This window comes from Spermophilus citellus (assembly GCF_964194105.1).
Source record: "Spermophilus citellus genome assembly, chromosome: 1".
Classification (NCBI taxonomy): domain Eukaryota; kingdom Metazoa; phylum Chordata; class Mammalia; order Rodentia; family Sciuridae; genus Spermophilus; species Spermophilus citellus.
In genome coordinates, this window is record NC_138182.1 from 241,082,984 (window position 1) to 241,110,335 (window position 27,352).

The 27,352-nt window shown below is 38.6% G+C and overlaps 1 protein-coding gene across 2 annotated transcripts in view; it reads right to left on the reverse strand.

The window, feature by feature from the left end:
* Positions 1 to 2,457: 2,457 nt before the first annotated feature.
* Positions 2,458 to 27,352, reverse strand: part of RAB3C (RAB3C, member RAS oncogene family) — a 250,165-nt gene continuing 225,270 nt past the window's right edge. For both annotated transcript variants that reach the window (XM_081302883.1, XM_081302882.1), the window contains exons 4-5: positions 24,768 to 24,892; positions 2,458 to 2,786 (exon numbers count right to left, since the gene is read on the reverse strand). In XM_081302883.1, the coding sequence (XP_081159009.1) occupies positions 2,599 to 2,786; positions 24,768 to 24,892 (313 nt within the window). In that variant the 3' untranslated portion in view covers positions 2,458 to 2,598. The remainder of the gene's footprint in view (positions 2,787 to 24,767; positions 24,893 to 27,352) is intronic.

Below are 27,352 nucleotides of genomic sequence, written 5' to 3' on the forward strand. Positions count from 1 at the left end.
CCAATGCTCTTAGAAGCATCTTCCTGAAGCAATTGAGAGTTATTCCTAACTGTATTTTGAGGTGTGGAGAATGGCCAAGTGATGAACAAAGGAAGAGAAATTTAGACTTAAAATACTAATTTAATGGCCTCAAAGATGAAAAGAGAAGATGTCTAAGGTTTACAAACTAACACAAGTGCATACTTTTAAAGATGCCCTGTTCTTTTAAGTACAAATTTAATTATGCAAGGTAAAAATTTGATTAGGCATTGGTAAAAATGACTTGTAGATATTTGGGCGGTTGGCAGATGTAGGTATAGCATGTGAGTATGTGTGTACATATGTGTAGTGGCCAAATGGTTGAAAAACTTTGGCACTATAGAACTATAATTATAAACAGTATAGCTTGATATCAATAGAAGCTCACCAAGTTAACCCTGGGTTGGTTGTTCTATCTGCCAAATTTGATTTTAAAAGCCAGGATATCTTGATGAGATTAGGAATAGAGAATATTCACTCCTCTTGGCATGTGTTATAGCAGGGATATGGGCATTCCTTTTTTGAGTTCTGTAACATTCTTTTGTAGAAAATTTTCATTGAATTATTTGCAATGAAATTCACAACAGGGTGGCAATTACAGAATTAAGAATAAATGCAGAACTCTTCACTTCCATTAGGGTTTCGAAGATAGAAAATGTGGGATAAACCTTGGCAAGAACACCAGGGGTAATATTGCATCGCTCTCCCCTGACTGGGACAGTGGTCCAACTTCGGAATGTTTGACACTGTGTAAGTGAACACTTGGTTTAGGCTTCCCCATTAAAATCTAATAAAATATTAATGTTTTCTTGTCTTCACTCTTACAGGATGTGAGAGTGGAAATTTATTACCAATTAGTGGAACTGAAAACAAGAAAGATTAAAAAAAAAGAGCATGGATAAAACCCCAAATGCTCTTTTCCATTATTTTTTACCTTTTAAGTTACTGATAATGTGTGTGACTTAGTTCCCTGACTTGTAGGCATTTATTCTCCAGAGATATCTTTCGATACATGCATATTTTCCTATCAGTACCCTTAACCAATAAATGTGCACCCAATATTTTCATTTCTCTGCTTTTGAAAAACAGATTTTTAAAAATCCTTAACACAACCCCCTAAAAAAGAGAAAGTCAACCTAATGGAAGTGTCTTTCAGAATCTGTCAAGCACTGATCACTGCCCTCCCCAATTCCTAACTGTAAATAGTACTGGACTTTGACACAATGCCAAGTTCCTCAACAGGGTTCCATACAACACTGGAATCTGTTGTCTGTAATTTATACATTGGTTTCAGAAAATCTGGGGTAAAAGTCTGGATGTTCAAATGATTCCTTTCCTTTTTCAAATTGCTGTAGATCCAAAGGTTTCCTGGAACTTTCAGCTACAGAGTGTTCTCTAAGCAAAGTAAGCATGTTTAAAGACTTACACAATGGGAGTATGCTTTAGAATTACAAACACCCAGATTAAAAAACAGTCAAGAGGAAATCAGTCCTTCCTCAGTCCTTGAGTAGCATTGAAACGCTACTCAACAGCTTCCATATAGATAGAAGAACATAGCTGAGGTCTGAGCAGAAGGCAACAATTGGGGAAGCAACTCTATATCCTACAGGAATAGGAGCACTAACAAGGTTCCACCTAACTTCTACTCCAAATGTTGATGGTTCCAGAGAGTTGTGGTGGTGGTGGTGGTAGTACAGGAATGTGTGGTGGGGAGCAAGCCTCTAAGGAAGTGGAGAAGCTCAGGCCTTGGAATTCTATAGCTACTCACACTCTTCTTGGTTAAAACACTTACTGCATAACTGGCTTCCAGTAGATACCTTTTCATCTGCTCAGTGCTCCTAAATATTCAGAAAGTTGGGTAGAATTAGTGGAAAGAGCCGTCCTGGGGAAGGATACTTGCTTATTTAAATAAGTAAATTGATAAAACTGTTTAAATCTGGTTCCAGTCAAGTTAATAGTAATAGCTTAGTAATGGCCTTAAAAACAATATTGCAATTTACTTATAGTCAATGGCCTCCTCCGTTATGAATGAAAAATAGATACATTGTTTCTCGTGACATTGACCTGTGACATTGTCCCTAAAGAGTAAAATTTTCACTTGATTTTCAGTTAAGAGGAAAGCAAATTAAGTCTCCTGCCATCTCGCCCTGCTCACACATACACATTCAAGCAACTCCTTGTTCATCATCTCTACAAGTGAGTAGCATAGTTTGAATCCATGGCACAAAAGTCAGATGGTAATAAAATGGTAGTCTGAAGTCCCAGCAGTAGCTTAACTGAGAAGAAATTTGAAAAAAAAAACAAAAACAAAAAGAAATGAAACTTGAAGACAAGTAAATAACAAGTCACATGCAGGTACCAGATGTTTATAGATGAATAGTCCTTACAAATTTAAGATCACATATTTGCCACATATTAACACAGTAAATCTCCCGAGATTTGAATGCATGAACGGGCCATTGACATCAAAGACTTCCTTCAAATAATTATTAGGCAGTATAAGTGAAGGCTAATAGACCATTTATGAATGCTGTTTCTTGGCAACCAGAGCCCCCTGGAGCTGCCTGTGTGCGAGGGGCACTAACAGCCACAGTTGGGCTGCGGAGGAGGAGGGGTTTCCTTGAGTCTTGTGTTCTGCTTTGCGGCAGTGATGGCTGGATCGGTCTCCAAACTCTCTGACATTTTGTCACAGATGATATCCACGAGGCGCTCAAATGTTTGCTTGACATTAATGTTATCCTTGGCACTTGTTTCAAAAAACTCAAACCCTGGAGGAAACACACAGGAACACAGCTTGGTCATTTACATTTCTGAAATTAAATTGGATTCGATTATAATTTTGAATTGTGAAAAAGTGATGGTGGGGCAGTAGTGGGGGTGGGTTTGATCTGGGTAAGAGATGACAAGTGGACATGAGCATCATTTCAGCCAAACTACCATCCTGCTACCCAAAGACCATGAATAAAAGAGTTATGATATAGAATTGGAGTATTTTATTTTTCCCCACTGATACATTCATGCTACCAGCATAGCTGAATAGACTTTAAGAAGTATTCTTTTCCAAGAGTTAGTAATGGCATCATTAAGAATCCTATACACTGAGTCTGTCTTGGCTATCTCTTCCTTACAACCTTGGCCCACATATGGCCGCCTCCAACCTTTTCTAAAACAGGCATTATTTGGCATTTCCTTTTTCCCATATCCACATTCTACCAAAGATATTCATTTTTATTTTTAATCAGCCTGAGGTTTAGAAAATATCTTGTGCATATTCTGTTGGGAAAGTGACTGCCAAGTTCTAACATAATTCAGAACTAACTTTTTCCACGCCTGCCCTGCTGCTCTCCAGTGATGGGGTTGAGGGTGGCTTCCAGGAAATGCCCAGTATCTACTAGGACACAAGGTGGCACTAAAGAGTCATAGGATTTACCTTAAGCTTGCTTCAATCTCCTTTAGGAAATTTTTGAATAGCTAGCCCAACAGTGCTCCAGGGCTTTGTACACAGCGTCACATCTATCTGCTGGGCAGTGGTGTTTTCACAGGTTCAGTTATCTATCTATCAGTAGCAATGGTTTTAAACCAATCACTTGGAAAGGACACTTGATAAATTTCAAATTAGTAGTCAAAATTGCATGAAGGTACAAAAACGCAAGGACAGCTTCACTCTTTGACATGTCACTGTACCTGGGTAGAAACAGCCTTAGTATGCTGCTTTAAACAGTCTTATCACTCCATTGTTTGCATTCATGTTCCACTGGCGGAGCTTGCCAGTCAGTTGCCATGACAACTTCCCCACTAGGCCAGACAGAGATTGCTCTGGTCCATTCAGGGGATGTTGATTTAGGATGTATTGGGCTGAACACAGAAAGGCTTTCTAATCCACTCTGAATTTTACACCCTATAAATCCTCTGGTTACATCTGGCCCTATCTCAGAGGAGCCACATGGATTCCAAATGATTAAATCAGGTGATTTCATTCCAGCTCTTGGGACTAAAGGGAGAAAGAACAGACTGACACTTTGCATCTGTGTCAAAATCTCTCAGATAACCCAGAAATATTTATTTTATTAACTAGCATAGAGCAGGACAGAAAAATAAAACAATTTGCATGAGTTAAAATTTCTAATTATGATAATATTTGATTAGATGACTAAAATGAGCTTGAATTTCACTAGTTACTCTATTGTTAAAATACAAATGAATATTTGGCAGGATTTGGGCTGAAAAAATGAGTAGACCCAGGTTCTATAAAATAGAAGTGGATATATCAAATTGTCTTTGGCTTCTCTCTTTCATTTTGTCTCTTTGGTAAATGATTATGCAGTTCTATTTGTTATGCCCTTCTTTATCTGTGGATATGGCCGTCTGGTACCAACCGAGCTCTCTTAGCTAATGTTCGTACAATTGGGCTAGAACACTCACCTTTCAACAACGGCACCTAGATTTGGGGGAGGGCAAGTATGGATCTAAGCAATATCTTTGTTGCTTAGGTTTCAGAACTATTTGCATCCTTCTTGTGATTTTCCCAGTACTAATAGAAGGATGCTTCATGTCACAAGATATGAAGAACCCACTGAAGTAGTCAAGATTTCTGGATGAGACTTTGGAGAAAATAATTTTAGAATTTGGTAAAGTTCTCATTTACAGTTCAATTCTGTTATCACTTCTGTCAATACTTCTTTTACTTATTAGCATGTTTGGAAGTTATTAAACATGAAGGGTGTTGTAAAAGGTTTAGCTGTTGTAAAAAGTGGTTCACACAGTTTTTGCCAAATGAAACTCCTTTAACTTAGGCTTTGAGGCCCTCATGATGCCGGTGTTCACCTGAGGTCATTAAAATGATTCTTGATCACAAAATCTTAAATGTCCTCAGCTTCTCTGCCTTAACCTGGGACCCTAAGAACACATGGCTATTCAGGACAGAGTGTCCAAGGAAGAGAATGACACACATTTCCCCAGTATGATTGAGCAGGAGATGGTAACAAGTCTTGATTATCAGCCCAAACATTTTGATACTCCCAATCCCAACACTTCCTTGCTTTGAGACTATGAGCAAGTCACATTTTTTATCTCTATTTGTTTTATTAATGACACTTGCCTTACCTATGTTACAGGGTTATTATGAGGCTAAAATAAGAAAATGTGAGCTCAAGTTCCAAGCAAACTGAAACAATGACAAAATGGTAATAATAAAACAACATTGATTGAGTGACCACTGCCTTGTAGATACTATCCAAAGCACTTATTTCCTCCAATTTACTGATAAGGAAATGGAGGAAAACAAATGGCTAGGCAATTTGTTAAAACCTTTCCTAGCTCAGCTAGAAAGCGGCAGAGCTGAAATGTGAAGGATTAACTCCCGCTTCTCCAGATACCCTCCATAAGTCAGCTACTATTTGGTTCCATTTAAATTTTAAGTTCTACGTTAATCAATAATTGCAAAGTACATTATAAATTTTCACCAATTTAAACAATTAGAACATGATTAAATAGATTTAACACTGTCAGTGCACCAAATGAAACAATCTTTCTTAATCATTTAAAAGGTCCTCTGTATCTTGTACTACTTAAGATGATCTATGAAGCTAGTCATTATGACAGCTGTCTCTCTTCAGAAGTACAGAATTATAGTTATAAAAGTTTCTGGAAATTAGAGTGTTTCTCACAGACCAATAGCATAAGTTGTTCATAGATTGAAATATTAAAAATATATCAGCATTAAATTTACAATCTATATTCATCATTCAGTTGTTTAGATTCAGGGAAAATAGGAGTTTACCATGCAGTTCACAATTCTTTTCACAGGTGAATCAGAGTCTTCTTTTAGTCACTTATGTGGGAGGCCATTCATGCCCCATACCTAAGTTGTTTGCATGAGTGTTTGAAATGCATGGCCTAAATCATGACCACAAATCCAAACACTCCAGCCTTTCTTCTTCAACTAATTTGTTGGATTTCATGGATATTGTCTCTTCCAGTCAGTATCTCAGTATTTCAAGTTTAACAAATAGTAACATAAGCTTTCTAGGAGTTTCTAGGAAATCTTTACCCTCCATTCGTAAATACTAACATTAATGGCAAGCTAGCACATCATTCAATGATGCTTCAGAAACAGAGGCTTGTAAAACTCTGAAGATTACTTCCAATTTACAGGGTTGGGAAGTATGGTTCAGCAAGACCAAATAAGTAGCCCAAGGTCACATAGCCAGCTGGCTGTCAGTCCGACAAAGATCTCCTGGTAAATAGGTTACTGATTTAGCTTCCAGCCTTGGACACCTGTCCCTGACTACATCATCTGCTAGTAATAATTTCAGCACACATATGTCTTCATCAACTCATCAGTGAACACTTTCATTCAGCTCAATTTTGGAAACTCTGATCATCCTTTCTTGCTCCTCCTGTATCATAACCTTCCTAAAAACCTCTCTTGCAGAGATGACATTGATTCTGAGTTGGATGAGCATTGCCCTGTGGTCTGGCATATCTCTGCTTTAGGCTTCCTTATGGCTGTTTCTAAAATGATGGTTCCTGCACTTTCCAAAAGTCATTACAAGCACAGTGGGATACTATAGATGACCTCTTTTGCTTTAGGTCTTCTTGGTGTTAGGAGGCAGACTGAAGCTTGCAGAGATTTTGTTTGGAAAAATGTGTGAGCTATGCAAAGGAAGAAGCGCAAAGTCAATTTGTGTCTTAACTTTTTATGTGTGTTTGTGTGTTTGTGTGTGTGTGTGTGTGTGTGTGTGTGTGTGTGTGTTGCTGGAGATCAAACCCAGGGGCTCATGCATGCCCAGAAAGCACTGTAACACTGAGTGACCTCTCCAGCCCTGTGCCCACTTTTGATGTGCAAGTCATTGAAGGAAACAGCAGAGAGAAGGTGTGAACCAGATTTCACTCAAAGGCCCAAGTGGTGTGATCCTATGCCCTGACTTCTTAGGGTTGGAGCCACACCCTGCGTTAGAAACACCTAAAATGCTTAAAAACTTCTAAACTCCACCCCAGACATCCTGACATGGAATCAAGGTTATGGGAATGGGTCTTCAGATGATGCATAACAGTCTGCTTAGGTTTCTTACACACACATAAAAAAGTTAAGATTCACTTTCCTCTGTGAACCCATTCTCATAGCAGCACGATTGGTAATGGCCAAAGGTAGAACTAACCTATGAATGGATAAATAGAATGTGTCATCTGACACAATGAAATATAATTTCACCTTCAAAGGACAGAAATTTTGACATATACTATGATATAAATGAATCTTAAGAACACTACAGTAAGTGAAATAAGCTAATCACAGAAAGTTCCACTTATAGGAGGTATGTTGAGTAGTTAAACTCACAGAGACAGAAAGTTGAGTCCCCAAGAGACTGGGGGTAGGGTAAATGGGGTGCTGTTTAACAGATCCAAAGTTTCAGTTTTGCAACATGAAGAGTTCTGGAGATTGGCTGCACCACAATGTAAATGTACTCAATGCTCTTGAACTGTACACTTAGAATGATTAAGAAAGTACATTTTATGTTATATATATATATATATATATATATATATATATATATATATATATATTCTACCACAATTTTTTAAAAAAGATTCACTATCCACATACACTGCTGGAGGAAACTTTAAAATTATAAAGCCTCTTTTGTTTCTCATATGATTAAACGAGTAATTGACCCAGCAACTCCACAGTTACACACTCAAGATGAATGAGCACACATGTCCACATAAAATCTCATACACAAATGTTTATATCAGCATTAGTCACAATAGGAAAAAAGTAGAAACTGTCTATATGGATAAATAAAATGTGGCATATCTATATAATGGAATATTCTTCCACCATAACAAGTAGTGGAGTACTGATACTGTGGCTGAGCTTTGGAGAGGGTACACTTTATGCTGGAACAAGCCAGCATAATGGACAACATGTTATACAACTTCTTTGACATGCAATGTCTACTATAGGTAAATCTGTAGACAGGAACTAGATTAGTGGTTGCTAATTGAATGTGGTAGGGAGTGAATGCTAATGGGCATGGGGTTTCTTTCTGGGGTGATGAAAATATTCCAAAATTGATTGTGATGAAGGTTGCAAAGCACTGCGACTATCTAAAAATCATTGAATTGTACACTTTAAATAGGTGAATTCTATGGTATATGAATTATATTTCAATAAAGCTTATATATTTCTTAAGAAAAGAATTGCTACCTTAAGTGAATGAGAATTTATAGCGTCCTTGGAGATTCCTCAGAAGGAAACCCCACGACATTGGAGAAACCATTCCAGTGACAGATAGAATCCTTTATTAGAAAACATCTTCCTGCCCTAACTCGAACCTTTCCTGCAAGTGTTTAAGTCGGACCCTTTTGTTCTGACCTCGGTGGAGACTGAAAAGCAACTGCTTTTCTGGAAGGGAATTCTAGTACATGCTAGTGAACATGAAGAGCACAAATGCCATGCCTTCTGGTTGGTGGCACTGGCCTGGCTTACTGGCATTGTCCTCTATGCTTTGCTGAACGTCCCTTGAGCAAAAGAAGCTTTGTAGAAGTCTGGCACCTTTTCAGACTGATAACCCACAGGGCATTCAGGCCAAAAGCATGCTGCTCACTGAGGTGGCAGGTTCCAGGCTGTCACTCTGGCACTTGAAGAGTACTGAAATATTACAGCATTCCACAGAGTCCTTTCCACTTGTGATTGCACTGAATTAACAATAATAATCACATTTCTAACACTGAACATTTAACCAGCCCCTTCAGCCTCTTTCTCTAGTGCATTCATTAAAACAAATCTTAGAGGTGACATATAACTCATTCCCACACATCAATAGCTACCCCATGTTGTTTTCATAAACTATTCTGTAGAATTGTTCCTTTTTTTTTTTTTTCTTCAGGAAACTCCTAAATGCCAGTTGGAATTCACTTTAAAAGAAATATCACAATTGCTGTTTTTATTTTCTGGAAAATAGTTCAGTGAATCATTTTAATTTCTAATTAGAAACCTATGATCTGTTCTCAAGTTTCTATTCCCAAACTCCCAAATAAGATCTTCTATTTCCAGATTCTAATTGCAGTTCCAAAGTCTTATCCTCCCTTTCCTACAGAATCAGATGAAACAAAGCTGCAAAGAAAGGTCATTCGGCTGCCTGGTGAGTGACAGTTGGGCCAAAAGTAAGTATTGCTGAGCAGCAGGACAAACTGCCATATTAAGCTTGTCTTGTGCTGGACCCCAGCCTGGAGTAGACTTTATGAGGAGGAGTGAGTGGGTAAGACTTTTGACCTATCTTCCTGAGGAAGGGCCAAAGAAAGCTGGCTGAAATTGAAGAGAAGCAAGAATGAGAGCTCAGCCAAAGGCTAGTGTTGCTTTAAAAAAAAAAAAAAAGTCAAGGATTTCAGTCCCTCATTCCTTGTCTTTAGTTAGGCAGGACTAAATGGTAGGAGTCTGAAACCATGCAATGGCCATTATATGGCTTTGAATAATCCTGGCCAATGTAGCCACCCTTCCCCCTCTTCAGTCGAGCTCATCCCTCCTCCTCTGGTGGATGGACTCAACACAAGCCCTACTACAGCTCTGCCCATGTGAGTCTCCTTGTGAAGCACACCCCTCATCCTCTTCTCCTTCCCAATCAAATTTGCCTCCCCCCAAAAGGAGTCTGCTGTGTGTTACACCTGGCTGCAGACCAGACTGTTGAAAATTGAATCTTGGGCCAACTTAAAAAAAAAATCAGAATTTCTTCCCATAAATATATTCAGATTCTGGAGTATCTTTAAACCTTGGAATGTTCAGTCCTATGAATTTGTGAGGGCATGCCTTCTATGTATATTGGCACACCTCAAAATGTCATCATTTTCTCTGCAGCTGACCACAGTCCTTGTTACTCCCAATCGTCTCTGACATGAAATCCACATGCTGATTGTCAGTGCGCTTTCCATTTGCACTTAGGTTTCTCGGTGACCACATCTCTCTTAACGGTGGGAAAATGGAAGCTTCACAGGAAAGGGCTTTGTGTTTCAAAGGAAAGGAGAAATCATTCCACTTCTTTTGTGAAAATGTTCTTCTATGTATTTAATCTGCAAATTGTGTTTGAATTTTATACTTGGCTGCTTTACTTAATTGTTTACATTACCCGCCTGCCCCCTGTAGCTATTTGAGATTGAAGCCTTCCAGATCTGAGTTTTCTTTCTGCTAGAAGGTCTTGCCTTATGACTATAGCCCACAGGGGATCAGCTACAAACTAATGAGATCTCATTGTGATATCCAAGGCATCATGACATCCAGGGCATTACTTGCTCTTACAGTTCTTTTCTACCATGTATTTGGTGCTTAATTTCTGTTCTGTATTAGGTGTAAAACACAAACACAAAACCTAACACTTTAGTCATTTTAAAGCATATAGTTCAGTGGCTTTTAGCATGCTTACAACATTGCACAGCCACTACCACTAATTCCAGAAGTCCTCATCAGGCCAGAAAGAAAATCGACACATTAAGCAATCACCAACCCCCATACAAGGGGTATTTTGTTCCCCAGCTAGATTGTGCATTTCAAGTGGGTTTCTTCATATCCCTCAAAATATTTAACACAGTGCCATGAGCAGCTGACCAGCATATGTTGTCTAATTAAAGGAGTGATGACTATTAATTGTCCGGGAAAAGCTGATTGGGTGGGAATGGAGACCCAGAAGGAAAGGGAATCACTTTTTTGCTTTGTTTTTGGTCATGAAGTGACTCAACCTGTGAGCCATTTTGTCAGATACATTATTTCTAGATGGGGTTTACCAAGCATGGAATTCCACAGAATATGATTTTGGTTTTCCCTAGTGGGAAATTTATAATAAAAAACAAATTAAACTAGCTCTATTCACCCATGAAGAAATATGCATTTCTGAAAAATCTGAAGAAATGCAGGGATGTTAGTTACACTTGGACATGTGAACTAACAACTCTTAAAGTGCTGAGAAGTCAAGGCTCTGTCAGATTGGTTTTAATATAGAGACAAGAATCATTTATAATTGGTAGAGTGACTATTTATGTGAAAATGGTGCTAAGCATTTTTTGAAAAGGGTTTGTTTCCTTAAATCAGATAAATAGTCCCTTTGTAACTTCTTAGAATTTCAGTAGGCTTTCATTAAGACAAAGAGACATTTTTCAAGCCAGCCTATTTTTAAATTGTCAAGAAAAACATCAAAAATTTTTCTTTGTATGGGATTTGCAGTTTACTATAACATTTATATGCATTATTAATTAGCAGGTTATCTTTGCTGTGAGGTATATATATGAAATAAAGCAAATAGTGTAATACATTTTCAAGTGTGTAGGCCCCTAATTAATAAGATTTCATCATAATAACCAAGGATGTGGAATCTTAAATGCAACTGACATTGTACCTGCAGGTACATAGTACCTGCAGGGCTATACTAGGCAATGTGCTTTCATTTCCTACTTCTGGGACCAGCTCCAGGAGGTGAATACCTTTATAATACTCCTTTTACAGATGGGAAAAGTGGTTGAGTCACATGTGGCGATGAGGACAAGAACTCCAGTCTGACTCTACAGCCTGCACTCCTAACCTCTGTACCTGCCTAATGTCTACCTTCAAATATTCTGGCATTCGCCCTTCTATTATGGAACAATAACTGCTAGTATCATAAAAACTGTGTAGTGAGTCTTATCCATCCTGAATAATATATTTTCATATTATTATGAAATATGTTTTCATATTATTATACTTACCAATTCCTAAAATCAGAAAATTTATCTCAAAGTCTACATCTAGCTCCTCTCAAAGGTAACACAGCCCAGCCCTCACATCCATTGCAGATGCAGAAAGCAATGTGCTGCCTGGCCCGGATGATGTTCCTTCATGTGATAATGAACTCTGGAAATCATGGTTAAGTCATCCCTTCTCTTGATAAAGCTTGTGTTTAGAAAAGGAACTTTCTTTCCAAAGCAACTGGTTTGTTCATGACCTCTCAAAGCAGAGGATAAGATGATGAATCTGTCTTTAGACCTTTTTTTAAGAATGGCCACCTCCTTGTCAAATAAAGGCAACCCAGGTGCATGCCAGTTAGTGCAAGTTAAAGGCAAAAGAAAGAGAGAGAAAAGGATGCTAGGCTAGATTTAATAGGGTAACCTATTCTGATGACTTTCATGGATTAAATAACATAGTTCATAAGAGGAGAGGGATGAGGTGCCTTCAGAAACAGTGTGTATCTTTGTTATCTAGTCTCCAGATAGGGACCAGAAAAAGTCACCTGCTGGGAACAAAGTTATTAAGTAAACGCTACAAAGTACACGTGATTAGGAATCTGCAGAAGTAAACTTAGCCCAAGATAAGACTAACAGATGACATTTTGGTGAGAATGGGGCATTTTCAAAAATCCATAGAGGAACTAGGTTTTCTCTAAAATTTTCAACATATAGGGCAAGAGCTTTCTTTTAGATGTGCTTTAGTGAATTTTAAAATTTTAGAGGTGAGTTTATCAGAAGAGAATGGAGCTGATTTGCTTGGAATGAAGGTATGGAAATCCAAGGATGGAGAGTACACTACAGGGGTGAGGTCCAGGGAGAGGAGGGGTGCCTGTACTGAGTTGGTGAGTGTGCACGTTTGTCTTTCCACTCCATAGAAGCAGGGTCCTCACTCAGTGGCATTATCTTAATCGCTCAGGCCTGGCACATAGTAAGCACTCGATAGAATAGGGAATAAGCTGGGTGCAATGGCACATGCATGTAATCCAGTGGCTCTGGAGGCTGAGGCAAGAGGATCATGCATTCAAAACCAGTCTTAGCAATGGCAAGGCACTAAGCAACTCAGTGAGACCCTGTCTCTAAATCAAATACAAAATAGGGCTGGGGATGTGGCTCAGTGGCCAAGTGTCCCTGAATTCAATCTGCAATACCACCCCCCAAAAAAAGAAAAGCATAGGGAATAAATATATGAACATCATTTGGATCCTTTTTCTGATATCTAGAGCCACTGAGATCTTCATGAAAATTAAGAGTGGTTTTTGCTTGTTTGTTTGTTTGTTTTGTGGTGCAGGGGATTGAACCCGGGGCCTTGTACATGTGAGCAAGCACTCTACCAACTGAGCTATATCCCCAGTCCCAGAGTGTTTTTTTTTCTTTTGATAAAAAGATCCTGATTATCTGACAGGACCATGAATGGTCCCCAATTTAACCATGTTTTGATTTTTTTTTTTTTTTTTACTTTATGGATGGTGCTTTCACTTTCAGTACAGTATTCAATAAATCACATGAACTATTCAAATCTAAGAATAGGCTTTGTATTAGAAGATTTTGCCCAACTGTAGGCTAAGGTAAGTGTTCTGAGCATGTTTAAGGTAGGCTAGCTTAAGCTATGGTGTCTATTGGCTAAACTTATGAAATGCATCTTCAATTTAGAATTTTTTCAACATAGAATACATTTACTTTGACATAATTCTATGGTAAATCAAGGAGCATCTATTATACCAACTCTGGCAAATAAGAACAAGCATTTTAAATTTGAATTCAGTCTCTTGTGAGTTTGGTGAGTGTGTTTTGTTCTCTACTGTTACTAGCACTAATAATTTTACCCCAAGAGAAATAAACAGCATTGACTAGTGTATAAAGCTGATGGACAGACCTGGACCTCAGCCAACTGTATCCACCAAGTGTACATTTCCCAGTCTGGCATGAGCAAATAGTTCTTGATTTGAGCTCTCTCAATTCCCAACCCTTAGGAGATTAAATTCTATGTAGAAGATGCAGCTCTTATCTCTTATATCTGACTTGAATTTTTGGTAAAAGTGATATTAGCACTTTTGTGTTGTTTTAAAACAATCATATAAAAAAGGAAAACAGGGCCTGGGGGTATAGCTTAGTGGTACAGCACTTGCCTAGCACACATGAAGCTCTGGACTCAATCCTTAGCACTAGCACTACAAAAAAAAAAAAAAAAAAAAAAAAAAAAAAAGGAAAATATATACCCCCAAATTGGATTCAGCAGTTCACATGGATCTCAATTATACAGAACTGAATTCATTTCACAAAGCAATAACTCAATGAATTAAGGGCAAAAGAACTACAGAGGCATTTCTCAAAAGAAAAAATGCAAATGGCCAACAAATATATGAAAACATTTTCAATGTCCATAGCAATCAGAGAAATGCAAATAAAAACTACATTATTTCATCTCACTCCAGTTAGAATGGCAATCATCAAGAATATAAGAAATAAATGGTGGTAAGGATGTGAGGAAAAAGGTACACTCCTACATTGTTGTTGGGACTGAAAATCAGCACAATTACTTTGGAAAGAAGTATGGAGATTCCTCAGAATACAACAGTTACTAGTATGGCAATATGTAAAAATGTGGATGTGTAATGAATGTGATTCTGCAATCTGTATATGGGGTAAAAATGGGAGTTCATAACCCACTTGAATCAAATGCATGACATATGTCAAGAGCTTTGTAATGTTTTGAACAACCAATAATAATAATAAAAAAGCTAGAAATGGAACCATCATATGACTGAACTTTCTTACTCCTTGATACTTATCCAAAAGAACTAAAATCAGCATATGATGGCAATACAGGAACATCAATGTTTATAGCAGCACAATTCACAGTAGCCAAATTTTGGAACCAGCCCAGGTGCCCATCAACAGATGAATGGAAAAAGAAAGTATATTTATATAATGAAGTTTTATTTAGCCATAAATAAGAATGAAATGGCATTTGCTGGCAAATGGATGGGATTAAAGAATATTGTGCTAAGTAAGCCAGGCTAAGAAAATCAAGGGTCAAATATTTTATCTTAAATGTGAAAGCTGTAGCAAAATAAGGGGATAGAGTAGGAAGGAGATGGGACAGGAAAAGGGAAGAACTGTGGAATAAAATTGAACAAATTATGCTATGTACATATATAAATACGACACAGTTAATTTCACACTTATGTACATTGACTAAAAAATAGATAAATAGAAGTAAGACAAGTAAAGTATAGAAAGGGGAACAAGGGGAAGAAGGAGAGGGAAAGAGGAAGCATTGGGTACGAAATGGAGCAAATTCCATGCATGTATGATTATATCAAAATGAACCTCACCATTATGTGTAACTCTAATGCACTAATAAAAACATTAAAAAGACATATTGAGAAACGGATCTGGAAGTTTCTGACTAGGAAGAGGGCACAGCTTGCAAGACAAGGAGCAAGAGCAGAGTTCTAAGCCAAATTCAAGTAAGAGAATCAGGGATGGATAATTTTGTGAGATGGGGCAGGCTATGTGAGTTTGGTTAGAGGATAAGCAGCTTAGATCCACAAAGGGTAAGAGATTAATGGAATTTGGGGAGCTCCTGGGTAAGAAGACGTTGCACATTGGTGGTCCTTAAATCAGCTGGACTCAGGAGAATGGAGATGCCCCTGATATCAAATATTCGTAGAGAGCTGAATTAGGAAGAAGCAGTATAGGAAGGACTGCATACTTCGATGAAATTGGGTAAAGAAAGCAATGAGAAAAATATGGATTTGCTAGGTCTTGTGAGTTGACCCACTGGAGAACCCTGAGTTTAAAAAACAAGTTTGATGTACCATTCCAGTGATGCATGGCTGAGTCTCCATGGGCTAGGAGGCCAAACACTTCTCATTCAAATTGAGTCCCTTTGGAAACTGAAAGGGGATATAATTATGTTCACACTGGGAAATAAGCATAAACTGGTGCCGTCCTGAGCAATCTCAGTTGGGCGGTCACTTTATTCATAAGGAGCAGACACTTTCTGAGGAATGCATTTTAGCTGCCAGTAAAGAAAATAGAGAGCCATCAGGTTATAAAATACAGATCAAGAGTTAGTAGGACTTGGGGAGCTCAAGGGAGATGAGGACCAGGAGGAAGTGGGAGCCCCTTCTCTTCCTAACCCACTGTGTAATCACACCTAAACAAATGAAGTACATTAAAATGTGGCTTTGGTTTATTTTCTCTCTCCTGGGAATACTTAGCCCCACAGAACATGAGCCAGGAGAAAAATGGTAGGTTAGCTGTGCTGCTCCGCAGAGGGCTGTGTGCAGCCAGGTACTTAGAATATTTAAATAGCATGGCTGTGCCTCCCTGCTAAATCCAGAAGTTGGCAATGCCCATTCTTTCATAAACACTGCAATTAGGATTTAAATAAATCTTTAGAAACTGCTGAAGAACCGAGTCAGTGAAAATTTAGAGCAGGTGGTTTGAGTTTTAAAAATAGGCTTCAGGGCAATGCTATCCTCATTCAAATTGCTGACTCCTCAAACTGGCTTCCTTACAGAATTGTTTTTGCTGGGGTAAGAGGAAAACAAATAAAAAAAAAATTGAAGAGAAAAAAAAAAAAAACATTATCCTTTATTAAACTCCAGTAGCTGCAGGCAGTGTTTTGGGTCTGAGCTTAAGAGGAAGCTTTGAAAAGGGGCAAGGTGGGAGCACATCCACCATGAGAGCCATTTGTGCTCCTCTGGCTTCAGTGTCCCAGCTAACTAAATGGCCCTTGACAACTCACACTCTATTGACAGGCTGAAGCCCATGGAACAAGATTAGTATAAAAATGTGTGCACTGCCAAACCATTAAATCCGTGGCAGTCTTTTGCTTAAGTGGTTAATAATGCAGATATAGATAGCTTTGCTAGCCATGTTTTCATGATTTGCTTTACTTGTTCAAAAAAAAAAGGACTTAAAGGAGGCAGATTTTAAAGACCTAATTTAATTTCGTAGAAAAGAAATTTAAAAGTGACTATTTGCACTACGTAATATACAAAGTCCTCTCTTTGCTAAGAACTTCCACGCTCCATTGTCCCCCTACCCTTTGTGAATTAAAGCTCATCAAAGCACTTAAACAATAATTCACTATCATCTTTAAAAGTATGGATTTCAGGATTCAAGTGCTTAGGTTTAAGGTTAACTCTGTGCACTTGTTTTCTAGATCTTGTTTGATTTGTCCTTGTGGATGTCCTTCAAATATCTCCGTTTTCCTGACTTTGTACCCTGTGCATCTTTTGGGTATCTTCTCTTTTGCCTTTGAACAGGTTGATTTTACTCCCCAATTGTCCTCCGTGATGACTTCAATCAATTCCTCAGGCCAGACACCTGGGGTCATCTTTTATACCTCCATCTCCTCAGCCTCCAGAATCTAGATCTTAATCAAATGTTATTAGTTCTACTATCTAAATAGTGTAAAAACCTCTCTCATTTATATTCTCACTGCTTCTACTTAGTTTAGAGGTATGATCCTCGACTGCAACACCATCAGTTCAGCCATGGTGATATCTTAAATCTGTTTTTCAGCTCTGATTTCTCACTAATAGAATTACCTGAGGAGCTTCAAACACTCGTGTTTGTGCCACAGCATCAGAGATTCTGATTTACCTGGTATGTGTTGGGAGCGGGGGTGGGTGGAGAGAAGGGTATAGGAGAGAATCCTTGCATGATTTTTTAAAGTGCCCCACGAAAGTTTTAATGTATTGCCAAGTTTGAGAACCCCTGGTTTGGGCCTCACTGTGTCACACGTGTATGCATTTGTCTCACGTATGCCCCTAGGCTTCCTGTGATTCATTTCTAATACATCCTTTAACCAGTGGGCTCCAGACATTTTTGTACATCCTTACAGTTTTTTAAAAAAAGATTCAGCACTGCTCTAATATATGAATACTTATTTTATAAAATATAAATAATTTAACATAGGACTAATTAAAACATACCCAATAACTGGAAAAAAATTAAGATACTAATAATATTTTCTTTCTGTACTCTGCTGTTAAATGCCCTAATTCTGGGAATACTTCATGTTAAAAGGTCAAAAATGAAATTAAATCTTGACACTTCACTGTTTAAATTTGATGCTGGGTCCTAGCATGTGTAAAACAAAGTTCAACTTCTTCAGTCCTGCAAACAAGGCTCCCCATAATATGTCAACTTTTCTGGGCTTTGATCTCTTCATAGTTCTGTTTCCTTTGCTTATAGGGGCCATCACCTGTATATCTATCCATCAAAATCCTATGCATTCTTCAAGACCTGGCTCAGTGGGACCTTTCTCAGAGCCTTGAGACAGAGAGATAAATGTCCTTTAGCTCCTGTAACATGAGTGTACTATTGTAGCACTACATACTTTTTAGAAGTCCATGTTTATGTGTCCCTCACTACATTAGAATCTTCTTGGTAAGCAGGACTTTGGTCTTATTGTCCTCTTACTCTCAGTGCCTAGTCAGTATTTCATGCTTTATAATATTACATGAAAGAATGAATGGATGAGTGAATAAGTGAGCAAATGAATAAAATACTGCAATGTATTCCTGAATTCTGTTTTAAAGCATCTATCTGCTGCCTCCATAAACAAACAAACAAATAAACTCCTCGCAGGTCGTGGAAACCAAGAACAGAGTTTAAATAGGCTTACTAGCTACAGATGACCACTCCTTCCTAGACCCTACTGAAGTTTGGGAAGAGAGTTTTGGCTCATTTATTTTATCTCTATGGAATTTTATACAATTTCAAATGGACTTTTCTAAATTCTAATTGGGCACAATGCCTTGTTATAAAATCTTAAATTTCTTTTCTCATCCTCAAAGGCCTTCTTAAAATATGTGTACCCATTAGCCACATGGGGATCAGACTAGAGAACTGGATGAGTAGCATTACGCTGTCATAAAGGTCCAGCTCCTGAGCCAATATAGCTTCCTTCTGCTGACTGTTGGGCTAATGTGTCTCTTGATTTTTTCCCCATAAATCAGTGGTTCTCAATGATGTCTACATACTGAAGTAACCTAGAGTTTTATTTATTTATTTAATTTTAGAATACTGATGTGTAGGTACCATCCCAAAGATTCTAAGTTAATTGGCTTGGGAGGCAGTTTGGGAGCTGATATTCTTAAAAATGTTTGAGATCATTAAAATGTTCAGCCAAGGTCAAGAATCTTTCTCCTAGAGTCACTCTTCCTTCTAGCTTTGTTTTTCTACTTGTGACTTATTTTTGCTTGATCCAAGTTTTCTGAGACATAAGTGAGGTCTCCATGTTCCAATACCAAATACCTATGACTCCTACATCTCTGCTGATTTCAATTGTAGAACAGTCTGGTGTGGCTCTCAATATAACAACAACAACAATAACAACAACAACAACAAAGGAGTTTCCAGTTTCTTAGTTGGGAAAATTCCAGAAAGCTGGGCACATTTCGAAAAGAGAAAGCATGTATTTGAGTAATGCTGCATTTAAGAGAATTTACCCTTGAGAACAATTTTATTTTAATCTTTCACTAGATCATGAAAATCACTGAAAGATTAAAGAGTACATGAACATAATTTAGATAGGTTTACCAGGTACATATAAGTCTAACTTCCTTCTAGACTCTTAAGATAGAAAACTAAATCCAATTAAGACTAATTCTGTTCCTCAAGGTTGTGCCAGGGTTATGACACATGAAGTGGAGCTTGGTAAGTGGAGCTTTATACCTGATGTGTAAAGCTTACTACTGTCATTTTTCATGCTGGAAAATGCAAAATCTGCTTGAATAGGTCAGACCACACAAATTTGCAAGTTCAAGGTTCCTACGCCATGTGGTTTCACACTGCAGTCACTGGCCTTCTCTCTCTCATCCCAGGCTTGGCAATGAGAAAAGGGTGGTGTATGCTAAAAGATTCATAGAAACAAATTTGAGAATCCCAGGCTCAGAGCTTCCCAATCAAGCACATGGGGTCACTCAGGTTCATCAACAATCAGAATCACGGTTACTAAAATCAGGTGGATTTTCCTGTCTGGGTTTTAATGATGATTCTTTCACTTTAGTGGGCTTTGCTGCAAGACTGGGACCAGGACATACAAGACAACAATAGTCCCAAACTCTTATCCCTGATGGAACAGAAAAATCCCCCAAAATCTGAACTCTCTCTAGGATCTGCCTCCCATGATTTCTCTAAATGCTTTTGAAAGCCATCACATATTCTTCCTGCATCAACTCTCACTTCCAGAGATAACTGGGTTACATTAGTATATTGGTGTGGAATATTGTCCTAAGTTTATTAGGACAATATTCTTTTTTTTTTTTTTACCTCTTTTTATTTTAAGGCACTAAGTCCTTGAAGGAATTGTTTAATGAAGCCAGTCTTTATCAAATCAACATGTTTCAGAGTTTGTAGGCATAGAATATATCTTTTTTTCAGTCTTTATATTACTAAAATTAGAAGCAACTGTCCTCTCATAGAAATCAGTGCTCCTCCTCCATCCTTCAAAATACACATGCTGATGCCCTCCAACCTTGTTTAATGTATGCATCATGATATTTGAGAGAATTTCTGATATATAGACCACATTTTAAGTGCCACAAAAGAGATGACATCTGTTATAACTCTTCAACGTCATTATAGGAGTTGAAAAGATATTTGTCAGACGATTGATCAAAACAAAAAAAAAGTCACTAAATGTGAAAAGAAAGGGAGGAAAATTGTCCAGCTTGGAAAGATGGCAGCGTTATGCATATTTTGTGTCTGTCAGAAATCCTCATGGGGGGGCTGGGGTTGTGGCTCAGCGGTAGAGCACTCTCGAGCATGTGCGAGGCCCTGGGTTCTATACTGAGCTTCACATGAAAATGAATAAATAAATAAAATTGAAAAAGAAATACTCATGAGGTCTCTGCACAGAACAAGGGAGAAGGATGCAGGGATGGATTGGAATTTAGTAATACATCTAGATGGCATGACAGTTGTTTGAAAAGTAATTGGGAATATCATTTTCTTTTTTCTTTAGCAAGAAATATTAATGTAAATTAAAAAACACATTAAAAACTGACTTTTTTACAAATTGATAATCAAAATAATCACTTTTTTACAAAAGCAATTTTAATTTATCTGCAGGCTTTGTTTCTCTGACTACATTTCTGGGAAACTTAGGACTTTCTACTCTTTCACAGGTCAGTATTCTTTCCCTATGACTTCAAGGCAATCCAAATCCCTTTCCCTCCATAAATTTCTTTATTCCTTTTCCCAGGTAAATTCTACTTTAAGATAACCTTTTTGTTTTTAATTACATGTCCCATTTTTTTTTCATTTAACATTTAGTAGTTTTACACTTACAACTTAAATGTTGAGAGTGTATATATATAATTGTCATATTGTAAATTCAATATAAAAGACACACATTCTTACATAATGTTATAGAGTGTATGCCCATAGATTCAAAGTTGAAAGCATGCATGGGAAGAATAGTGCCACCTATAAGACAATGTTGAGCTCTGGCAGCAATTTCTTATCCTCTCTAAATACGCCCTGCTGTGAAAGTCAGTGTGCTAAAAAATTTGGTATTGTATAAAAGTTACAAAAGTGTTTGCTAAACAGTGTAGGTCCTAGGCTTTAACTTCAAAAACTCTAATGCAATAGGTCCAAGTTAGGGTGGATGAGCATGCATATCAAACTCCAGTTAACGCAGCTGCATATAGATTAACCAACCACCCTACGTCATAAATTCTGAATGTACATAGAATTGGCAGGTAGATAGAGGAGCCTGAGGTTAGATCATGAGGTCAGTACTGGAACCCAATTTGCAGTCATTAATTTGTAGGTGGAATTAAAAATCTTTTAATGGATGGGAATATACAAGGGAGGGTGTAGAGGTTGAAGAGTGGGTGGGGGACACAGAGGGAAAATCAAAGTGCAACAGAGAGAAAGGAGGAGTCTACCAAGGACAGAACGCTTGGCTGGAAGGATCATGGAGAACAGAGGGCACTGTGTCATGGAAACTAAGGTGTTGTAAAGAAGGGTTGCTCATCAGAATCAAATGAAACAAAATGGCTAGCAGAGGGAAGGCCAGGAAAAATGATCCTTGTTCATATAGTCTATCACCATCAACATAATGATTTCTGGAAGGCAGGGCTGTTTGTCATTATATTCTCAGGAGCTGGCATATTGTATACACTGAATAAATGTTTGGTGAATGAAATTAAATTGGCAAGAGCACAGGCCATATAAGAAATTTAAAGCTCTCAGCTACAACTTGGTTTCATCAAAAACCCTCATTAGGATGAGAAAATGTTATATGGATATAACCACCCATAATGGAGAATTATTGAAACCAGGTCAATAAATCAGTTATTTTGAGCCGTCTGCCAAGATGTGGTAATGACCTTTAAAAAAAAAAATGCCTAACCTCTTTGCATGTATGACAGTATTCTGGAGAGAAAAATTATACCAGTAATTTAAGTAAATCAAATTCTTTAAAACCTTTATATTTAGATTCTGGGTATTATTGTCCACCCTCCTCCAAATAAATGATCTCTCCTGATTATCTATAGATGCATGTGTAATCATGAGGCGAGCAAACCACACTGAAGGAGGTAAATGACTCTCCAAGAATGCACACGTGTTGGTTGCTATGACAACTGCTGGGCTTTTATTGAATAGAGAGAAAAAAATCAATTATAAACCATTGGCAGAACTTGCACAGAAAGATAAAACATTTCAAAACAATTCTACCCCACATTCCAGTAACTTTGCCCATGTCTGTGCAGTGAATGGAGAGGGTGTGTATGTGTGTCAGATGGTGGAGTTCTAGGGAAAGTCAGGATCCTGATGCATTTCCACTAATCTAATACCCCTTCAATGACCTGATCTCAGCACCTGAGTACTGTGTTATCATGGAAAAAATTTAGCTATTACCTCACTCTTGTGTGGCAATGACATGGAGCAATGTTTGAATTTGATTGAATTTTCTTGGAACCAAGCAGTTTCAGGCTTATTTATAGAGACAGATTCTATCTATATAGCAGTTTTTTCTCTGCATGGCATATACTTGGGTAGTCAAGAAAACACAAGGAGGGAAGAGATAGTCTGAGGAAGTCACTCTGCTAAAGCTCTCCTAGGTTTCCTTGTTCCTTTTTCTTATGAGTCTACTATTCTCTATTCCTATCTTCCTGAGAAACTAAGAAAGGCTGCCAAGCTTTCAGACTCTTCCTAAAATATTGATAAATTGATAGAATGGGTAAATCCAGACATCATCTGTGGGACTTTTCATGAGTGGTTCTAAGAATGTTTGGTGTAGAATTCTCTCGTGGTCATGGGTAATATTGTCCACCCATTTAATGGAACGAGCCCATTGATCTCATGAGAAAATGGCCAAACTCTCAGAGTGAACTGGGCTTAGCTCCATTATGAGACTACCAAGGGATAGACTGATCCATTCAGAGGGTCTCTGCTTCACCTGTCTGTGCTACAACCAAAGCAGACTAATTCAGAACACCCATTTTATGGCACTGTTTTTCATATGGTAGGTTGAGACTCACTAGTGGGATCCGCTTAGGAGTTGAGACCATCATTACACAACAGAAAAAGAAAGACAGTAAAGTGAATCTCTTCTAGTGAAGGTAAATGTATTTTGTGAGAACTTGTTTCTTCCTCACTCCCTGCTCCCCCATATATAGGCACTAAATCAGCATATTGAATATATTTCTTACTGCAGGTCCTGGACAAAAAGGTTGGAAAGTTTGACTCTTCTCTGATAAGAATCCCTTATCATTCTCTGTGTTCTACAGAAAAATTAGTTAAACAAACAAACAAACAAAAATCCCAGCTCTAAACTCGAGGGCTGGAATCCTTCTCCAAACTCACAACTTCTGCAATCTTACACCAGGTTTTCTAACCTTTGTACTCACTGCAATCTTACACCAGGTTTTCTAACCTTTGTATTCTAACCTTTCAACTTAGCTCTTCTTAATGTCTGCCTACCACAGTGCCCTTCACCCAGAATGCATATTCTCCCCTTGGTAGTTTCTAAATGCTGGTCTCCATACCTCGCCATTTAGTCTGTATGATCTCCATCTTGTCTCCTTACTTGTCTTCCTAAGGGCGCTACCATCTCCACCTACTATCCCAGCAGGTGTCTGCTCCTTGTCTGTCCCTATGTCTGTCTTCCTATTTCTGGACATTTCCTTTGGGCATCTGCCTTCCAGCTCATCAACACCTCATTGACCTAGTGTTGTTGTCTTGTTATTTCTTGTTGACTCTAGTCTCCCCCATTGTTTAGCAGCAACTTGAGCTGATGGTATCTATAAGGACTATGGATCATGTTTGTTTGTATCCCCCATGATGTCTGACACAAAGGAAGACGTAAAATAATATTTTAAAAAGCCTTGATTTAACCAGTCATTAGTCCTTCCTTTACACATAAACTCTACCCTCCTCACTCTGGTTTCTGTTACGATTTTGTGTTTGAAGTGGCCTTGTTATTTCTAAAGTGCACATGTATCATTTGGGCTGATGGTATCTATAAGGGCTTGGATAAGTAGGCACAGGTTATGAAACTCATTCTTGAGAGATGAGAAACTTGAGTCTAAAAATGGTTTGTAATAGTAACATGAGTTATCAATGATGTCCACAGAACTAGAATCAAGGATGTGATGTGTTTGGTGGCATTACCATATGCCAATTATGAGAACAACAATTACACAATAACATGCTTACTCAGTGCAAAATGATGTGTATGGAAATAGTGGGAAAGTCATAATCCATGTTTCTCACAGAATAAGAGTGAGAAACCTTGCACTAAAACTAAAATCTTGTTATCAGCTTTGCTTCTGTAATTGTGCTTGAATTCCATCGATATTGCAGCAAGTAAGAAAGGCACAAACCACATACAGAGGCGTGAGCTGCTTTCCAGTTTGTTGACAAACTTTCGGTTAATGTCACTCTGATGATTACCTGAAACTTTGTAGAGTGTTACAAATAATTACCAAGTTCTCTTCTTGTTAATTTACTAATTTGTTTCTTACCAAGCTGTTCTCCTAAATGTTGGCCTCTCTCGGTTGAAATGACCCGCTCATCTTCCATGTCACATTTGTTCCCAACCAGGATAACCTGGGCATTGTCCCAAGAGTACGTTTTGATCTGAGTTGACCTGAAAAAAAAAATAACAAGCACAAAATGATCAGAAGAAAGGAGAACAACATAAAATGAAGGGGGAAAGATCTATACCAAGATGATAATAGCAAAAAATGAAACTCAAATGCCTGACATTTAGAATTAATGAGTTCAGTACAATTTCATCCTTAATATTCTCACTAGGGATTGCTAGAGTCAAAACTCAAGGCAACAGGCTGGTGTAATTGCTCAGTGATAGAGTACATGCTCAGCATGAGCAAGGCCCTGAGGTCAATCCCCAGCACCATAAAACAAATCAAAATAACACTGTTATTATACCAAGAATTATTTTGTGTTGATGAAATTAGTACAAATATGTGTCTCCCTTCCCCTGTTTTGTCACTGCTTTATGTAATGCCCGTATATCGAGGGTGTCTAACCAATCATGGATGCAAATGATGTGCCCAATTCTACTACTACCATATCTCAAGAAACCCCTCAATTCCAGGCAAATTGAGATAGTCACTCTTCATATTTACAGCCCCTCATACAGAGCATCATTTTCCCTTCTTACCATAACAACTTAAAGAACTAAGGCAATCGAGGCTTAGGAAATCCAGCATAATAATTAAAAAAAAGGGAGAGAGAAATCATAAAAACTGATCAATACTCAGGCCTTTCATTTGTAAGAGAAAAATGCTAGTTAATATTAAAATAACAGCTGGACGTGGTGGCGCACATCTATAATCCCACTGACTAGGGAGGCTGAGACAGGAGGATCCTGAGTTCAAAGCCAGCCTCAGCAACAATGAGGTGCAAAGCAACTCAGTGAGTGCTTGTCTCTAAATAAAATACAAAATGGGGCTTGGGATGTCAAGTTCCCCTGAGTTCAATACCCAGTACTCCCCCCCCCCCCCCACCAAATGCAATGCTTATTCTGAGATTCAGAATAAGCCTCTCATATAGATCATGACACAGGGGATCTAAAGATGGCGGGCCAGAGGGAGGCAGCATTCTGTTTAACTCCATGTCTTGGGTCTCAACTAGTGAGAATACTGCTTTGCTGAGAGTGACAGCTGATCCATAGCTGATCCCTTACAGGAATCATGGCTGCTGTGCCATGTAGGCCCCAGATCTCAGCATTAAAAAAGGACTCCCAACTACTCACCCATGGAGGTCTGGCGGGTGCCTAAGAGGGACCACTGGCATCAGCACAGGTGAAGAACTCCCAGACACCGCTCCCACGAAGGACACTCAGCCACTACCCACTGGCAGGAAATCCGGCTGCCAGTCCCTATGGACCCCCATCCACTAATGTGGGGCTCCCCGGTCACCTCCATTTTGGGACTGGGCAGCTATTGCCATAGTCCCCTACTCACAGTAGCCTGCCTACACCTGGGGACACATCACAGGCTCTGAAGAAAGCCAACAGCTGCAACGCTGCACACCACAGAGCTCATCTCTGTACGCATCACACAATGCCATTGCCCGACTCCCCTACCCGAACCGACACCCCATCACTGAAAGTAGCAGCCTCCATCCTGGGTCACTTCCATCACAGTCTTTAGTTGGGGCAACTAAAAGTTTGGACTACTGTAATACACTATACCAGGTACCCATAGTTTTCTAATTCCCACCAGACCCCAGCAGTCACTAACTCAGCAGAGTGACTGCCCAATTCAAAACAACCCTCCAAAGATACGCAGCCACCAGAATGGAACACATGAGACCCCCAAGAGAAAGGTTCCTATTAGGAAGTAGAAAGGGAGAGGGTATAGGAGATACACTTTAGAGACTAATTTAGAGGGCAAGACTGTGAGGTCTACAGGTGAGATGGGGAGATGAGACATAGCACCCACTTCACAGGAGCAGACCCCCAAAATAGATCGTTGAGGTGCAGTCTCCCAAATGGGACCAGTGAGTGCCAAACCCTACTTCCAGGTGCCTTGTACCCAAGACCAACCCTCAAAACCTGGTAACCCCTACCATCCTGAGGGCGGAGATACCAACTAAGAACAGACAACCTCAGCTACTAGATAAGAAAGGAAGCAGGAAAGATACTGATCTCCAACCAAAACAATTCTTGTTCTTTCTTCTCCCTCTTTATTCTCTTGCACCAAAAACATGTTAGAGAAAAGACAGTCTCTTCAACAAACAGTGCTAGGAAAACTGGAAATCCATATGGAACAAAATAAAATTAAACCCCTACCTCTCACCATGCACAAAACTCAACTCAAAGTGGATCAAAGACCTATGAATTAAACTAGAGATACTGTGCCTATTAGAAGAAAAAGTAGGACCAAATCTCCATCATGTCAGATTAGGCCACAATGTCCTTAATAAGACTCCTATTGCGCAAGAATTAAAATCAAGAATCAATAAATGGGATGGATTCAAACTAAAAAGCTTCTTCTTGGCCAAAGAAATAATCAGTGAGGTGAATAGAAAACCTACATCTTGGGAGCAAATTTTTGCATCTTGTACATCAGATAAAGCA